The sequence below is a fragment of the Podarcis filfolensis genome (assembly GCF_964270895.1).
Source record: "Podarcis filfolensis genome assembly, chromosome: 1".
NCBI classification, from domain to species: domain Eukaryota; kingdom Metazoa; phylum Chordata; class Lepidosauria; order Squamata; family Lacertidae; genus Podarcis; species Podarcis filfolensis.
This window is the reverse complement of record NC_139604.1, coordinates 87,085,033-87,100,613: the sequence shown is the minus strand read 5'-3', so window position 1 is coordinate 87,100,613 and position 15,581 is coordinate 87,085,033. Positions and strand designations below refer to the sequence as shown.

Below are 15,581 nucleotides of genomic sequence, written 5' to 3'. Positions count from 1 at the left end.
TAGGGCAATGTGAGTTGCATGGTTGCACCAGGTGTGCAGCCAAGGAAGGCGCCTTCTCAAAGCCCAGTAAGCACTTGTCTGGCTTTGGGAAGGAGATGTAACAGCTCTGACAGGGTCCTAGAATTCTGTCTCCTTCCCAAAGCCAGGCAAGAGCTTACTGGGTTTTGGGAATGTGGAAGGAGGGCTCTAGGACCCTGGTAGAGTTCAGCACCTCCTTCCCAATGCCCAGCTTAAGCCAACACCGCAAGGGCTGGTGGGAAGGTGTCAAATGGCCTCACACAGGGCAGCATTTAAATGTTCCCCTCCCAGTGTTCACACATGAACACTCTTCTCCCCGGGCTACTGTGGCCAAGAGCAGACAGATGAGCACTGCATATAGGAACTATGGGGTTTTCCACATACCACACAGAAATTATTGTAGATCCATTAGGACTTATGGATCCTACTGGTGTCATACCTGGGGCCCATGCATACTGAATTTCACTGGTCTCATCAATGTATCCTCAAAGTGAGTTCAAAAACTGAATACTGTATTCCCTGTCTTAGACCAAAAGCTAGCAGGAGATTGGCATTCCCCTAACTTAGCAGAATTCCTACTACCAACTGATGTGCACTGATATGCACTTTTGCTGTGCATCTACTGAATTCAGGACCTATAGCACTAGGACCACAGCTGCCTTGTATTTATATTCTTTGTTGGCTGCATAAGGCATCAAGGTCTAGTTAGTGGCCATTTGCTAGTTGTGAGGTACAGAAATATGAAGTAAATCACTATTTGTAATTAGGGTACATCTAGTTCTTTTTATGCTATTTTGCTTAATTATGAAGTCTTATGCTATTTATTAACCTACAGCATTTCTATACCACTTATTTGCATTTTAAGCAGTGCACACAAAAACAATCCTAATATCTTTTTGAAATAGGATAAATGTGAAAAAAAATTGTAAGGCCATTTATATATACTGCTCTTGTGCCTATTATATATCCATATCATTTTGCCAATATTTTAATTTTGTCTGAAATGCATTCATCAAGAGCCATTCAAGCAGAAGCTTGGTGTCTCATTCAGTTATAAATTTAGCAGAAAACCTTTGTGTCACAAGAATTCATTCTAGAGAATGATGTTTTCTAATCTCTTGCTAATGCCTTTTCCCTCCTAATATCTCACTTTGAAGATTAGTAATTGCCACATCATTTGTTTAGCAGCTATGAATTCATGACTGCAAGGACTGGCTATTGTGGGACTGTTTAGAAACTGCAATTAGTGCAGAATGCAGTAGCCTTGCTCCTGACAGGAACCAATCACCAACAACATTGATTTGCTCCCACAAGTGGTAAATTGGTGATACCCCCTGAACTGGATGACTTAAAAAGACAATGAAGCAAATTAAAGTCCTGCTTTTGGGTTTCCAAAACACCCATATGTATCTGGTTGGCCACTGTGAGATCAGGATGCTGGGCAAGTTGGGCCATTGATCCGATCTCATTGCTCTTCTCATGTTCTTACTCCAGTATTCAATGGAAAAAGGCTCCCTGACTTCAGGTTTACAGAAATGGGATTGGAAGTGAAAAAGAAAAGGCACCAGTTCTTAGTAAAAATATAGCACCTCCTCCTCCCCTCAAAGAGCAGATGGATGTGTTGCCTTAGGCTGCTCACAGTTCCCAAACAGGCCTCAGCAGGTTGCTTGTATCCAACCTTCTGTTCCTCACAGGGCGTTTGGAATTGATGGCCTTCACAAGGAGGGAGGAGCCTAGCTTCGCCAAGCTGGTGAAAGCAGCAGTGAGAGGAGATAGCAAAAGATGAAGTTTTCTTTAATGTCTGTAAGTCCTACCCTGTAGACATTGTATTGGCTGCTGAACAGCTTCCAGTCCCAATTTAACCTATAAAGCTCTAGGCTGGATATACAGAACGTATCTTAAAAGATCAGTCACGTATCCCAATATGAGCCTTGCTATCCTTTGGAATAAATAAATATTAAATCAACAAAAGTACAATGCAGGACTATGATCCACATTTTGTGGAAGTCAACAATCCGTTGCAGGGATTCTCTTCACAGGTAGCATTTTTATTCTGACAGGTATTTTGTGATGATAATCATTTTAACTGGATATAGATTGTATTGCTTGTTCTATCTTGCGAAGTTTTAAGCATTTGTACGCCATTTTGATAATTTTAATATGAATGCTACAATATATTATTAGCACTTAAAAAATAACCCAAAGGCTCTGGATTTTCTATTCTGTTTAGCTCCTCCAAGTGAGCCAACGCACTTCACTGTAGAAGACATTTGTGATACTTCTGTTACTTTGAAGTGGAGGCCCCCTGAACGAATTGGAGCAGGAGGCTTGGATGGCTACAACATTGAGTACTGTAAAGAAGGATGTGAGTAAGCCCCTGGTGCTTTCGGAATTGTTGTCACATGCACATCATACACGAAAAGCCCAAGGCTTCCCCCAATGACTCCTGGAAACTGTAACTTAAGGGTATTGGGAATTGTATTTCTCTGAGAGATAAACTACAGTCCCAGGATTGGTGGAAAGCACCATATGCTGTAAACATATTTTAAATGCATGGTGTGGATGTCACCACTTTAACAGTCATGGTTTCTCCAAAAGGATTGTGGGAAGTGGAGTCTGTTAAAAAAACCCACGGTGCTTAGAGTTGCAAGGAGAGCCTTACTAGAAAGTTCCTAGGATGAGTCTTAAAGTGGCTTAAAAGCAGAGCTGCCCACCCATGAGGCAGCAAAAGTGCAAGCAGTGGCGCTACGCTGGCCCCGCTGCTTATACCACCAAGAGAGAGGTACAGTATTCTGGCATGCGGCATTGCCACTTGTCTTCCACACCCTGAGGCAGAGAAGCCGAGCAGCAATATTTTGAGGAGTGTCCCAGCTCCTACCAAGTTCATCAAGAGCCAGGGCATGGTGGCATTGGATATGGAGGCACAGTGCAGAAGCAGCAGGTGGCAATTCCCATTTTGCCTCAGGTGGCAAAAAAAAGAGCAGGCTGCTGCTGTTTAAGGGTACTTGAAGTGGATGGTGTGAGTGTTATCTAGGTTCTAGGATAATCAGTTTAGCCAGCTTTTAACTGAGAAAGGCAGTAGCCTTGGGCAGATAAAGGAGATGGAGGATGGTATTGGTACAGAATGAAAAGCAACGTGCATCTGTCTTCAAACATCAGAGATTAACGGGGACAGAAATATTGTTCTCCAGTAGGGTCAAGCCCCAGAGATTCCCTTTTAAAGGAATTAATGATTACCTATATTTCTGTGATCATCACAATCTTGCATGTCTTTGAAACGTTTTGTGAAGTTGTTGTATCTTATAGTGCATTGGATGCCATAGGTGCTTTAGCTGTTATTTCAAAAGCTTTAGCTGTGATTCCAAAAGGCTGAATGCCACCATTCTGGAATATATGAAGCAGCAGCACAAATAGAAAACATGAGTAAAAATGCTTGGGATTGTGCCTTCAGGCATAGTTCTGTAAACCTCTGCTTGAAAAGCTTTGCCTAACAGTAAGTGATCTTGCATTTGCAGCCACAGAATGGATCCCAGCACTTCATGGCCTGATTGAGCGCACCTCTGTCCTGGTTAAAGATTTGGTCACAGGAGACAAACTTAATTTCCGCATCACTGCTGTAAACCTGGCAGGTGCAAGTCAGCCAGCTGTTACAAAAGAGCCAGTTACCGTCCGAGAGATCTTGCGTAAGTATCTAGGGAAAGCCAGCACTAGAATCACTGAAATCTCACCTCTTGGAGATCTGGGGTATGGATCTGTATTAACCTGTGGAACTTTGGTTCTGATATGCGATAAACCGGTGTCCCTATTTATTAATATTTAAATTGCACACAGCTTTTTAAAATTACTTTCTTCCTCAGTACAGCTCTCCTTCTCCCTGCGAGGTTACTGTGCATTTATTTCTGATATTTCATGCTTGGTGTGGATTGTTGCTTAGGGGAGTGAGGCCAAACAGCCGGCTGTCAGTCTGGTGAACATTCATGATCTCGGTCATTAATCATCACCTTGTCTGTAGCCCAAGAGTACAAGTGGTCTAATTCAGTTGGCTGCAACCCAGAAAGACGGCTCAACTGATATAACTTCTCAATCCTTATTTCTGTCTGGAGTTCTAAAAGACGTGACCCGGATTCTATTAACACCAGAATGACCCAGAGCACTATTATTAAACTACAAGCACAGGGCATCCCAAACCCAGAGGGACTTACTTAAAAGCAGGGGGATCCAGACAGAGTAGCAGCCACAGATAAAGAGAACCTCCTTCAGTGAGTCACAAGGAAACGGACAACTCATTATTATCCCCATTCTCCCAGCTGTGATCATCCTATATGTTGTTGGACTCCAACTCCCATCATTCCTTGTCAGCATGAGTAGTGGTTGGGGATGGTGGGAGTTCAATCCACCTTGCTCTAAAACATCAATCACTGGAGACAGCCAACTCTGCAAACCATAACAAAATGTTGCAGCATCAATTACTCCTGTCCAGTGTTGCAGCCAGCCATGCCCTAGAACACATCCCAGAGTCCCCTATCGTAGGGGTAGGTGATATGTGGCGCTCTGACTAAATCCATGCAGCTGGTAAGGAGGGGAATGTCAACATTGTTACCAACAACCCTCTCCCCACCCTCCTCTCTCTTTTCCCTCTCCTGAAAGAAAAGAGTCAGGGGTGGTGATCATCCTGGCCCCATGTGGCCCACAAGAGATTATGCATGTTAATTGCATGGCTCTTAACAATAATGGCTGTATACTTCTGCCCTGCTGTATAAAGAGGTTCAATGGCTTCTATTTTTCAGATATCATTACAATATTTGCCACTGGTACAAACTCATTTGAAGTCAATAATGTAGAATCATATTCAGCTACTGAGTATCCCTAGTAGGATCACGACAGCTTTCTTTCAGAATTTCTTGGATTTCTACAAACTTTAATTGCTTGCAGTGGACCTTCAATTTTTCTGATACATATGACATACCTAGTAAGTTGGAGAAAAAACCCTGACTTCATAATCCTCTGATCCACAGAGCGTCCCAAAATCTGGTTGCCACGCAATCTCCGACAGACTTTAATGAAGAAAGTGGGCGATACAATCAACATTGTCGTTCCTTTCCAGGTACTCGATTGAATCTGCTATTCAAACTCTTCCTTTCAATCTGGCAATTCCCGGCAGACCACTGTGCTTCAGGAGCTCTCCCCCTGCCCCATTCCAGATTTCCTTATTTGTTTAATGGAAGGGTAGCTTTGTGCATCATTAAACACAGAGAGAGAGATGCAGTTTCCATTTCAGTGAATAAGAAAACAATGTTCACTTCAGAATAGTCTACATGGCTTATATAAACCTGGAGTCCTGTGCTTTCCTAGCTCATTCAATTTGACAGTCATACGGTTTCAAAACCTATATATCGGTTTTAAGGTCTGTTCAGATAATCAAATGTTGCTCACTTATTATGGAGGATTTACTTGGCTTATCTTAAAAGTTGTGCTTGAGAGACTAATCACATTTTCCCAGTTCCCAAATGACAATATTTTGACACTAACAAATATGCTGTCTCATCCAACCACACCACACTGTGGAGATGAAGTTTTGACATATTCTCAGGGAGCAAATATAGGTGAGAATTATTAAGTCAACCATGTCACAGACAAGACAGGTATAAAAGGGATCTGATGTCTTTATGTGTGTGTTATTACTATGTGCAAAAGTGTCAAATGAATGATACAGGGAATGAGCAAAAACGGAATAGTTGAACAAGAGATAATAATTTTCTTCAGATGAAATAGGGGATTAAAGGCACAAACTACTCAAGAATCCACAGCTGGGCAGTAACCTTTATGTGAACCAACCAAAATGTCAAAGAATAGTGAGCAAGCTTTCAAGTTCTCCAGAACTCTTTATCAGGCTGGATGTTATGCAAAGCAGGAAGTGGTAGGGAAGACAAACAAAGAGCCAGCTCAGTCTGGGTAACTGCTGGCCTTTATGTTTCCAAAAGTGGGGGCTGGCCATTGCTAGGGCAAGCAGAGACCTGCAGTCCCTAGCAGACTAATCCAATCTGCAAACTCCATTTTGAGATTGAGTACAGACCTGATGGCAATAACCAAGCCAGTGTTTTCTTTTTTGTTTGCTTTGCCCTCTTTCCCTTTCCTACCCTACTGCTTTGTGTAGCATCCAAGCTGAGGAAGAATACTGGAGGATTCAAAAGCTTGCTCACTATATTGTGACATTTTGGTTGGTCCTACTAAAAGTTTAGTCCAGCTCTGCATTTTGGAATGGCCCAACATGACTTCCTTTGCACTTTATGTGCCAAGTACTCAGTAGCTTTGCTTTCCATTTTTTTCTTCTGCAGGGAAAACCTAGACCTAAAGTTATCTGGACAAAGGATGGTCAGCCAATAGACTCTAAGGAGGTGGGAATTCGAAACAGCAATACAGACACCATTCTCTTCATCCGAAAGGCTGAGCGCCACCATTCTGGAATATATGAAGTAGAGGTGCAAATAGAAAGCATGATAGATAAGGCTACTATTACCATTCAGATAATGGGTAAGGAACTGTTTGGAGTCTTATGAATTTCCCATTTAAACACAGTCACTTTAATGCAGGGATTTGGTGCAGGTGTATGTACAGCACTTCAAGTACTCACAGGAATGCTCCTGTTCTTATAAAAAAAGGCAAGTGTAGCTGTATGGTGGCTAACAGACTGAGCTACTTCTAAAATCATCTCTGCCAGGAACCCACTAGATGGCCTAAGGCACCTAAACCTAAATTTCCCCCCTCCCTGATCTGCAGTACAGTGGTACCTCGGGTTAAGAACTTAATTTGTTCTGGAGGTCCGTTCTTAACCTGAAACTGTTCTTAACCTGAGGTACCACTTTAGCTAATGGGGCCTCCTGCTGCTGCCACATGATTTCTGTTCTCATCCTGAAGCAAAGTTCTTAACCCGAGGTACTATTTCTGGGTTAGCGGAGTCTGTAACCTGAAGCGCCTGTAACCTGAAGCGTCTGTAACCCGAGGTACCACTGTATGTTGCTTTACCTTACAGTAGGAGTGGGGAACTGGTTCTGGCCCCTGTCTCCCTCCACCAGGCCAAGTTAACAGGTGGGCAGCGTTGCCCACATGGCTTCAAACAAAGCCATAAGGGCAAAGACATAGCCCTATGCAAGCATGTTGACCCTATGATCAGATGATCATTGGGGCTTACAAAGTGCTTTGCGAGTGCCTCCAGGTGGACAAAGCAGAAATCAGGGCAGAGAATGAGACTCTGTACTTTCCATCTGTGCTGCTTGTTTAAACCTCCAAGGTTTAAAGCCAGTTTGAATGAGCAGAGCAGCCTTGGAAAGGGCTTTCAAATAGCCTGGGTTGCATTTTGAAGTCTCACCAATCAGGGCTTCTAAGTGCCATATCGTGGGCAGGATGCTGCTTACCACCCCCCTCCAACCTGCCATCTCTCCCCCTCCCCACCCATATGTGGTGTCGGTCAGGTGTGCATAGCCTTGTCAGTCAAATAGTGATGCCTGGCCAGCCTGATTGGACCTGCAGGTCAGGATCACAGTTCATGCATGTGAAGCAATTTGACTACTTGAAAGTGCTGTATACAAATGTCAAGTGATATTTTCTTTTGGACGCATGGAGCAGCTTCTGTCACTGAAATGAATGGGAACACCCACGTGTACACAAAGGGTGACTCCCCAGTACCAGGACAATGAACGTCTGCATACAATGAATTCAAAAAAGCTGTGACTGCATGTAGTGACTGACAAAAACATGAACTCTGTTATCTCTAGCCACCCCCTCCAGTGTGGCCCATTTTTATCCAGCCTTTTTGGCAGCAGGAGGCTTGGCAGCAATAAAATGCACAATACTTCAGAAAAAAATTTAGAAGCCACTTACACAATTTATAAAGAGAGAGAGAGCAATGAGTGACGTCACTCAAGCAGCTTAACAGCATCAGTTCAGCTAATTGCATTTTCTCCTTCAGATCCCATAAAAACCAGCTGGCTATTAAAATTTCTTACAAAGGCTATTCCATGTGTGTGTGTAAATCCTGCTTAACATTACTGACGCCACAGCTCCCAGCTGTAATAACCAATGTAAGATTAGCGCTGTGAGTTTCTTTCTGCTGCTCTCTAAGATTTGAACTACATACATAATGTGAAAAAATATCCATAAGGATGCCAGATTTGGATGAGAGCCACAGTACAGGGTGAAAGGCCTCATCCTTTGCCTGTGCAAAAACATGTCGGGAGCCATGAAATTCACACAACACATGTAGGCTGCTTACACACTCCTGCTTATCCTGCATCCAGTACGCTCCCATCACTGGTTTGGGACATAGTGTAAACACGGCATTTCCCACAATCATATATATCCTGTCATTTCTTACAAAATACTGTGTTTTGATGGATTTCCCCCAAACCAGCTTCAATCCAAATTGAGGGTGGGAAAACAACCTAGATGCTTTTTAGGTCGGTAATGTGTACACAGAGCCACAGTTTGACTCTAATTCTGGTTTAAGGAAGTTGCAAGTTCAGTGCTAATAGGCAAGGTTTGCAGCAGCATGGCGTATAATTTTAATCCTCAGTGAGAGGCCTGGTTGTCTAAGGCTTGCTTCGCTCAGATTACATTTGTCCCTCCCCAGTACTATCAACTTTCTAGTTTGATTTTTTGTGATATTAATAATAATAATAATAATAATAATAATAATAATAATAATAATTTCTAATGTATATAAAACAGTGATAACAGATCTGTATGATTTGGGAGCAGAAAAGATGAAGGCAGAACTGAAAGAACTGATTCAGTTACTGTGAAGTGGTGTACATATCATTTGGAAGGCTGAGAACCCAGTCCAACATTCCCAGGGGTAACTAGTGAATTACTCACAGAGCATTTGGAGAGTCTGTTAGAGAGCTAACTTTCTTTGACAGGTGTCTTGCTAAGAAGGGATTAATGGATGTAGCCAATAGACATATGCTGCTGCCTTTTGGATTCAGACATAAATTAAAGTGATGATATGCTGGACTGAATTTCAAGAGAAATTATTAATTATTCTAAGCTTCCAAACAGCCATGGTTACAATAAATGAGAATCTTTATTAGTTATGGCAATGCTAACAAAAACTGGCATTCATTTGCAAATTGTTGCCAAAGTGGGAGCAAATAATGGAGCAATATTAATTGGAGATGTCAACCTTAAATGTCTGTGGAAGGTATGTGTGCATTGATCTATACAGCAGCCTGCAGGAGTTAGTCTTTATCTTGCCAATATTGTTTTGGGACACTGGCTCAGGTAACAGAACATTTTTTGATGTTTGATGTTTGTCTATTACCAATGGCCATCAGTTAGCAGTAGACGATTTAAGTCCTGCTCCTTTTTCTTCCTGAAGATACTGAGTGGTAGATCTTGAATACCTTTTCTATGACTTTCTGTAGACAAGCCTGGTCCTCCTCAGAATGTAAAGATTGTGGATGTGTGGGGATTCAATGTTGCGCTGGAATGGAAACCACCCCAGGATGATGGCAATGCTCCAATCACAGGATACACTGTCCAGAAGGCAGACAAAAAAACAATGGTAAGGGTAATGGGCTGAATGAGTGTATGAATCCACCCTAAAGTATGTACAGTGAAACCGTAATACCTTGAGTCTTAGCTCATGACTCAAAATCATGTCAGCAGGAGAATGGTGGTTTTAGGCAATTGCACTCCATACAAGTGGCTAGCTTGGAGCTGCACAAAATATAGAAGCGGGGCATAATTGAGAAGCCACACTTGGACTATTTATCCATGATAAATTACAAGATTCGTTGTTGTTTAGTAGTCTTAGTCATGTTCGATTCTCCGTGACCCCATGAACCAGAGCATGCCTTGGAAACTCACTTTCTTCTCAAAGCTTCTCCTTTTTATGTCCATGGAGTTTTCTTGGCAAAATACTGGAGTGGTTTGCCAGTTCCTTCTCCAATTACAAGATAGGCAAAAGCAAAAATGTAAGATGTGAGAAACTCCCTCCATTCCTATTTATGACTTTAACATCTATGACTGGAGGTCTTTTGCACTGCTGAGAAAACACGAACATACTCAGTGGCAGTCACTGGATTTATTTCTGACACAGTGGTTGCCAGAATTCTGGGTTGCCAGTCAGACTGATGGGGAAATCCCGCTATTTCCACTATCCCCCCAGCTGCACCCCAGTATTTCACCTGCCTGTGTTGAACATGTTTTGGTAATTCTACATAATGTTCCAAAAATCCAGACTGTGACCTTCACAAGATCTGATTTTCTGACAATGGATTATTTCATTTCAGGAATGGTACACAGTTTTTGAGCACTATCGGCGCACTAATTGTGTAGCATCAGATTTGATCATGGGAAATGAGTACTATTTCCGGGTCTTCAGTGAAAATCTGTATGGGCTGAGTGAAAATGCTGCCAACACCAAAAATTCTGCCTACATTAAAAAAACAGGTAACAGAGAGTACCTAAATTGACGTTTTCAGGAAGGGGATCTGAAGAACTAAAGCAAATTATACTGGTTGCAAAGCTATCAAGTTCTCTGGGCCTTATTGGTAAATTAAAAATCAAGAAGTGGTTGAGTCACAGGACTCAATTTGAAACTGATTTTCAAATGAAAATATGTATCTTGTTCCTAAGATTGGCCTTTGACTGGAAAAGTGTCCAGTTTAATAAGATTTCTAGGAAATTAGAAGTGGATTTGGTTCTGGGTAATTGTAGAAAGCATTTTTAAAGATAACATTATCATGCACATTATCAAGTCTTGCTCAGAAAGAATCAACTTGCACATTGTGGCAAAATAATAATAATTCACATAGTGCATAGTTGAACTGTAGGATTCACTACCATAAGCTTAAAGTTGGTTTTGAAACTACCAACTTAAAGACTGTTTTAATGAACTTAAATGTCCACTGCCTGGAGAGAAAGGCACTGGTCCTGTTATGTTTCTTGTGCAAATAAAGTTCATTTCAGATGGGAAAAAAGACAGTTAGATAAATTCATAGAGGATAAGGCTATCAATAGCTACTAGTCATGATAGCTATACTCAAGCCCTAAGTTCAGAAGCTTCATGCTTCTGTATACAAGTCATTGGTAAATAAGAGTGCTCAAGGATGTGGGAGACCCATCCCTCCTTTGGGTAGCACTATTAGCTAGTTGTTCCTATGACGACATGGTCAATTCTTTGGTAATGCAGATAGGCTGCTTAATTGACTTGGCCACGGCCATTATCTTAACAAAGGACTTATCCACACTGCCTCTTGTGCTGCTGCTTCTCCTCCAACCCCTCACAGGGAAAACTGCTCTTTAGCACTCATTCAGAGCAAATGGCAATTCAGGGCTTATTCGGATTGAAATTTGCTCCGATTTACAGCTAAGAGCTGGTTTTCCGTGGGGAAAGAGTAGGGTAATGGGAAAACTGTTTAGACCTGTGCTTTTAGACATGAGACAAGTGGACAAGATGCTTGATATGTGTTGAAATAATACAGGTTTCTTGGAAGGTAGTTTTCAAAAGCGGTGGTATTTGATGATTAGCACACCATTGTATTTGGTCTTTGACAGCTGACATGGAATGGAACTTTGTGTTCTTAAATTATTTGATAAGTAACATGCAATAACCATTAGTATTTGATAGCTGCCTGCCAAACTCACAGCAATCAGCAAATGCAAACAAGGCTAAAACATTCCAATTCATAATCTGTAATGCAAGGTAGAATTTGGCTTTGAAATTTATCATTCATAAATATAGATGGCAGAATGTCAAAAAATTCCAAAGCTCATTATAGCATGATGTCGGAGGAATGTGTGAAAGCACGATGTGGGAAGAGTAACAGCTAGTTGCGAACCTTCTGCCACTCCAAGGAGACCTTAAACAAGTGTGATTCTGAATGGCTGGAGCCAATAGGGGGTAGGAATCGGATGAGACCCTGCCCTATTGATGTTCCAAATGCTATATGTAAATGGCCAGCATTCATTCCTACAGGGAAAAGAAGAAGAGAGCCAGCATCAAGGAGTAGGACAGGGGAAGTAAGGTGGGGGGGGGGCAGAGGAATTTAGGAGTGGAGAGTGGAGTCTCCTGCCCTCTTGCTTTTTCAGCTAGGAGGGCAGGAGACCTGAAATGAAGGGGGATGCAGTGATAGAAGATGGAAAGGGGAAATGCTCTTGAGCTCCCAACCCATTCATATTAGGTTCTCCTACCCATGTGCTAAATAAAGGCTGCTGCCTCGCTGATATATCAAGAGAGAGAAGTAGAACACCTTAGAGGATGTTCCTTCTCTTTAAAAAAAAAAATCTGAAGGACAGGCAGAAGATATCATCCTGGTTCTTAATATTTCAGTATAATTTCAGCTGCCAATTTTAAAATTATGTTAAATCATGGGCAAGATTAAAAGAAGTGTGCGTCTGACTTTGTTTCTACCCACCCTAAACTACAGGCACAGATTATAAACCCCCCAACTACAAAGAACATGATTTCTCTGAAGCACCAAAATTCACTCACCCTCTTCCAGATCGCTCCGTGATCTCTGGGTACAATGCTACGCTCAGCTGTGCTGTAAGAGGAAGCCCAAAGGTACACACACCTCTTTTCTCAATATGCAGTTAAGTGAGCGAGGGGAACATTGGTACCCTTAGTGAGCAAATAATGCCATTCTTCCAGTTGACTTGGCTGAATAAATTATATTTTTTGAAGCGCGGGGGGGGGGGAGCTTACAGGCAGGTGGACCAGAAATGGGGTGGGTGGGGTTGAGAGCTGCTAAATAGCAGGGAGATCTCAAGAGAGAGCAGGTGAAATACTCTTACCTGCAGCGAGCTTATGTGCTGATATTGCAAGATTTCAGGACCAGAAGTCAGCCTAGACATTAATATTAGCAGCAGCAGCTGCTGCTGCTATAATCCACCCTTCACTATCAGGTGCCAGGGCAGGTTACAACATTACATGTCTAGGAAGAGCAGAGAGCCTGCACACCTTGTGTGGAGAGCAGCAAGAAAAGAAGAGGGGAAGGAATTAGAGTGGACTGCAGGAACAGTACTGACGCATAATAGAAAGTGGTTGGATACAGCCAATGAAAAAGTCCTGTGGCATCTGTTGACTGAAGAGGGCTAATAGGAAGAGGACTTTCATGCTGATGGACTCCCCTCCCCTTTTTGAGGCATTGGTGGGCCTGAACCACCTCGTCAGCAGATCCCCAGGTCTTTTTCAATAATTTTTACTTTGCAAGGTATTCCTTGGAACAAAGCTGCTCAGATGAAACATTTGTCTCTTACAAGGTTCAAAGAAATGTAGATATTCCACTGGTCTCTCAGTTGGTGGTACCCCTCATCCCATGTTTCATCTTTGCTTTTCCTATTATCATATACTTAGCCGAAAATCTTCTGGTTCAAAAACAAAGTGGACCTTTCTGGAGATGCCAAATACCGCATGTTTAGTAAGCATGGAGTGTTGACTTTGGAAATCCGGAAGCCCAGCCCATTTGATGGAGGCCTCTACACTTGCAAGGCTGTGAATGAATGTGGTGAAGCTGAAATAGAGTGCCGGCTGGATGTCAGAGGTAATAAGGAGGATGCCACACACTCAGTACTCTAAGCTTAAGCAAAAAAAGTTTCTCCAACATTTGAGGGGTCCCTTTAAACAACAATAGCTAACTAGTGGTGTTCCTTTGGGGTCAAAAGACAGCTTCAATGTTTCTTCCATGACTCGAGTAGGAATGAAGCTGTTTCATAAGAGTGAATGTTGAGCACAACCTATGCAGAGTTGACTGGATTAGATGCTTCCTTGCAGTTTATTAGTCTGTCTTGGAGCCAGGTAGGTATATTAGCTTTCAGCATTGTTTCATAGGAGCTTTCCTATGCAAATTCCAATCCACAGAAGAGGGTTGTAGCAACATGCAGAGAACAACGCTGTGGGCGGTGCTCCCAAAATGTATACGGGGCTTTGTCTATTTTCTGTGCATAGCAGCATACATGGATATGTATTGTGTGCATCTTCATTTGCAATAAAGGATTGAGGAAGACAGTATTCAATTATGCTGACCCCACTCCATTCATATATTATATAGGCCACCTTACCTGTATCCAGTGATATCCCATACTGCACAGCACAAGCAAGTCAACTGCTGGATAAAGATGACTGTGTCAGGATAAAACATGATGGGTAGTGGAGAGTACAGTACTTTACCCACACACAAGGTAGAAGGGGCTTCCCATATTTGGAGGAGCTGTTGGCTGTCCCCCAGATTACAGAGGCCTAGCATTTAATATCACCAGTCCCATGCTGTGGAACCCTCTTCCAGCAGAGATTCAGGATGCACCCTCGCTTTTGACTTTCCAGCATCTCTTGCATACCTTTATTCATGAGCATAGCCAAGATTTTTGTTGGGGGAGCAAAACTCAGATTTGTATTGGTTTTGATTCATTTGGGGGAGCAGCTGCCCCCCGCTATGCCCATGCCTTTCTTAGCAGGGGTTCAATTAACTATTCACTTTAATAATTCTATATATATATATATATATATATATATATATATATATATATATATATTGTTTTTTAATGGTGTTTTGTATTTTGTTGCTGCAACTTGCCTTGATATTTTATAATATGGCAGTATAGAAATTCTGCTTATAAATAAATAAAAACAGAGAGATTGTGCTGTAACAGTTTTACCTAGCTATATCCAGCATTATGAGAAATGCAGTTACAGTAGTGAGTGAGCAGCACATTGTGCTTACAGTCCTCTGGATCAGGGACACTCAAGTTAGTAGTCATTGTTAAGAAGAAAATACACTTTGTCTGGTTGCAGCATTGTCAATTAGTATTTCTCTTTTTGCTTTCTGCAGTTCCACAGTAGAATTCTGAACTAATGGCTTTCATCGAGTCCAGATGTGGAGGCAAGTAATTCTGTAGCAATCAGATGCTTCTGAAGCAGGTGGTTTAGCAGCAAAGGGATGGAGAATGAGAGAGATAAAAGACCAGACACAAAACCTTCTGCTCATTTACAAATTCTGGCTTCTGGCTCCCAGAAACACAAGCTGTACTAGCCCTATGCTTCCTGTAGGGCTCACTCTCAGGAAAGTTAGAATGCCATTCAATGAGGTAGAAGACTAGACTATACTAATTCAGAGTACGTGTAAGGCACGTTTTTAATATTCTCCTACACCAAAAAACAAACAAACAAAAGCTACATCTCTCTGCAAATAGAAAATCCATACAGAAGGGACAGGGCCCTGATGTGTTAGCATTCTGCTTACAGGGAGCTTTATATGTGGAATAGTATTCAAGAATGGCATTCCCCACTTGCAGTCTGAAATGGCACCACTCTCTCCACTATTTCATTCTACTTTCCATGTAGACTAGGCTTTGCAGTAGTCTAATTTATTAGCTAAATGAAAATGTAGGAGTCATGATATCTATAGTAAAAAAAAAAGGGGAAGTATTAATTCACTGTTGAAACATCATACATGCTTGCTTGCAGCACTAAATCCTTCATTCTGTCTTTCAGGTCATACCGGGAATGGATCATAGCAGAAATGCAGAAAATAGTGAATAAAAGACAACCTGAGATTATCTAAGTA

The 15,581-nt window shown here is 41.9% G+C and overlaps 1 protein-coding gene across 4 annotated transcripts in view; it reads left to right on the top strand.

Annotated features, from left to right (window-relative positions):
• MYBPC3 (myosin binding protein C3) overlaps positions 1 to 15,581 on the top strand; it is a 66,175-nt gene extending 50,594 nt beyond the window's left edge. For 2 of the 4 annotated variants that reach the window (XM_083604229.1, XM_083604227.1), the window contains exons 24-33: positions 2,249 to 2,383; positions 3,534 to 3,701; positions 5,034 to 5,122; positions 6,354 to 6,549; positions 9,438 to 9,577; positions 10,308 to 10,467; positions 12,447 to 12,583; positions 13,376 to 13,562; positions 14,847 to 14,897; positions 15,509 to 15,581. In XM_083604229.1, coding sequence (XP_083460355.1) covers positions 2,249 to 2,383; positions 3,534 to 3,701; positions 5,034 to 5,122; positions 6,354 to 6,549; positions 9,438 to 9,577; positions 10,308 to 10,467; positions 12,447 to 12,583; positions 13,376 to 13,562; positions 14,847 to 14,857 — 1,223 coding nt within the window. In that variant the 3' untranslated portion in view covers positions 14,858 to 14,897; positions 15,509 to 15,581. Of the gene's footprint in view, positions 1 to 2,248; positions 2,384 to 3,533; positions 3,702 to 5,033; positions 5,123 to 6,353; positions 6,550 to 9,437; positions 9,578 to 10,307; positions 10,468 to 12,446; positions 12,584 to 13,375; positions 13,563 to 14,846 lie in introns of all 4 variants that reach the window. The other 2 variants (XM_083604228.1, XM_083604226.1) reach the window with 1 other exon arrangement.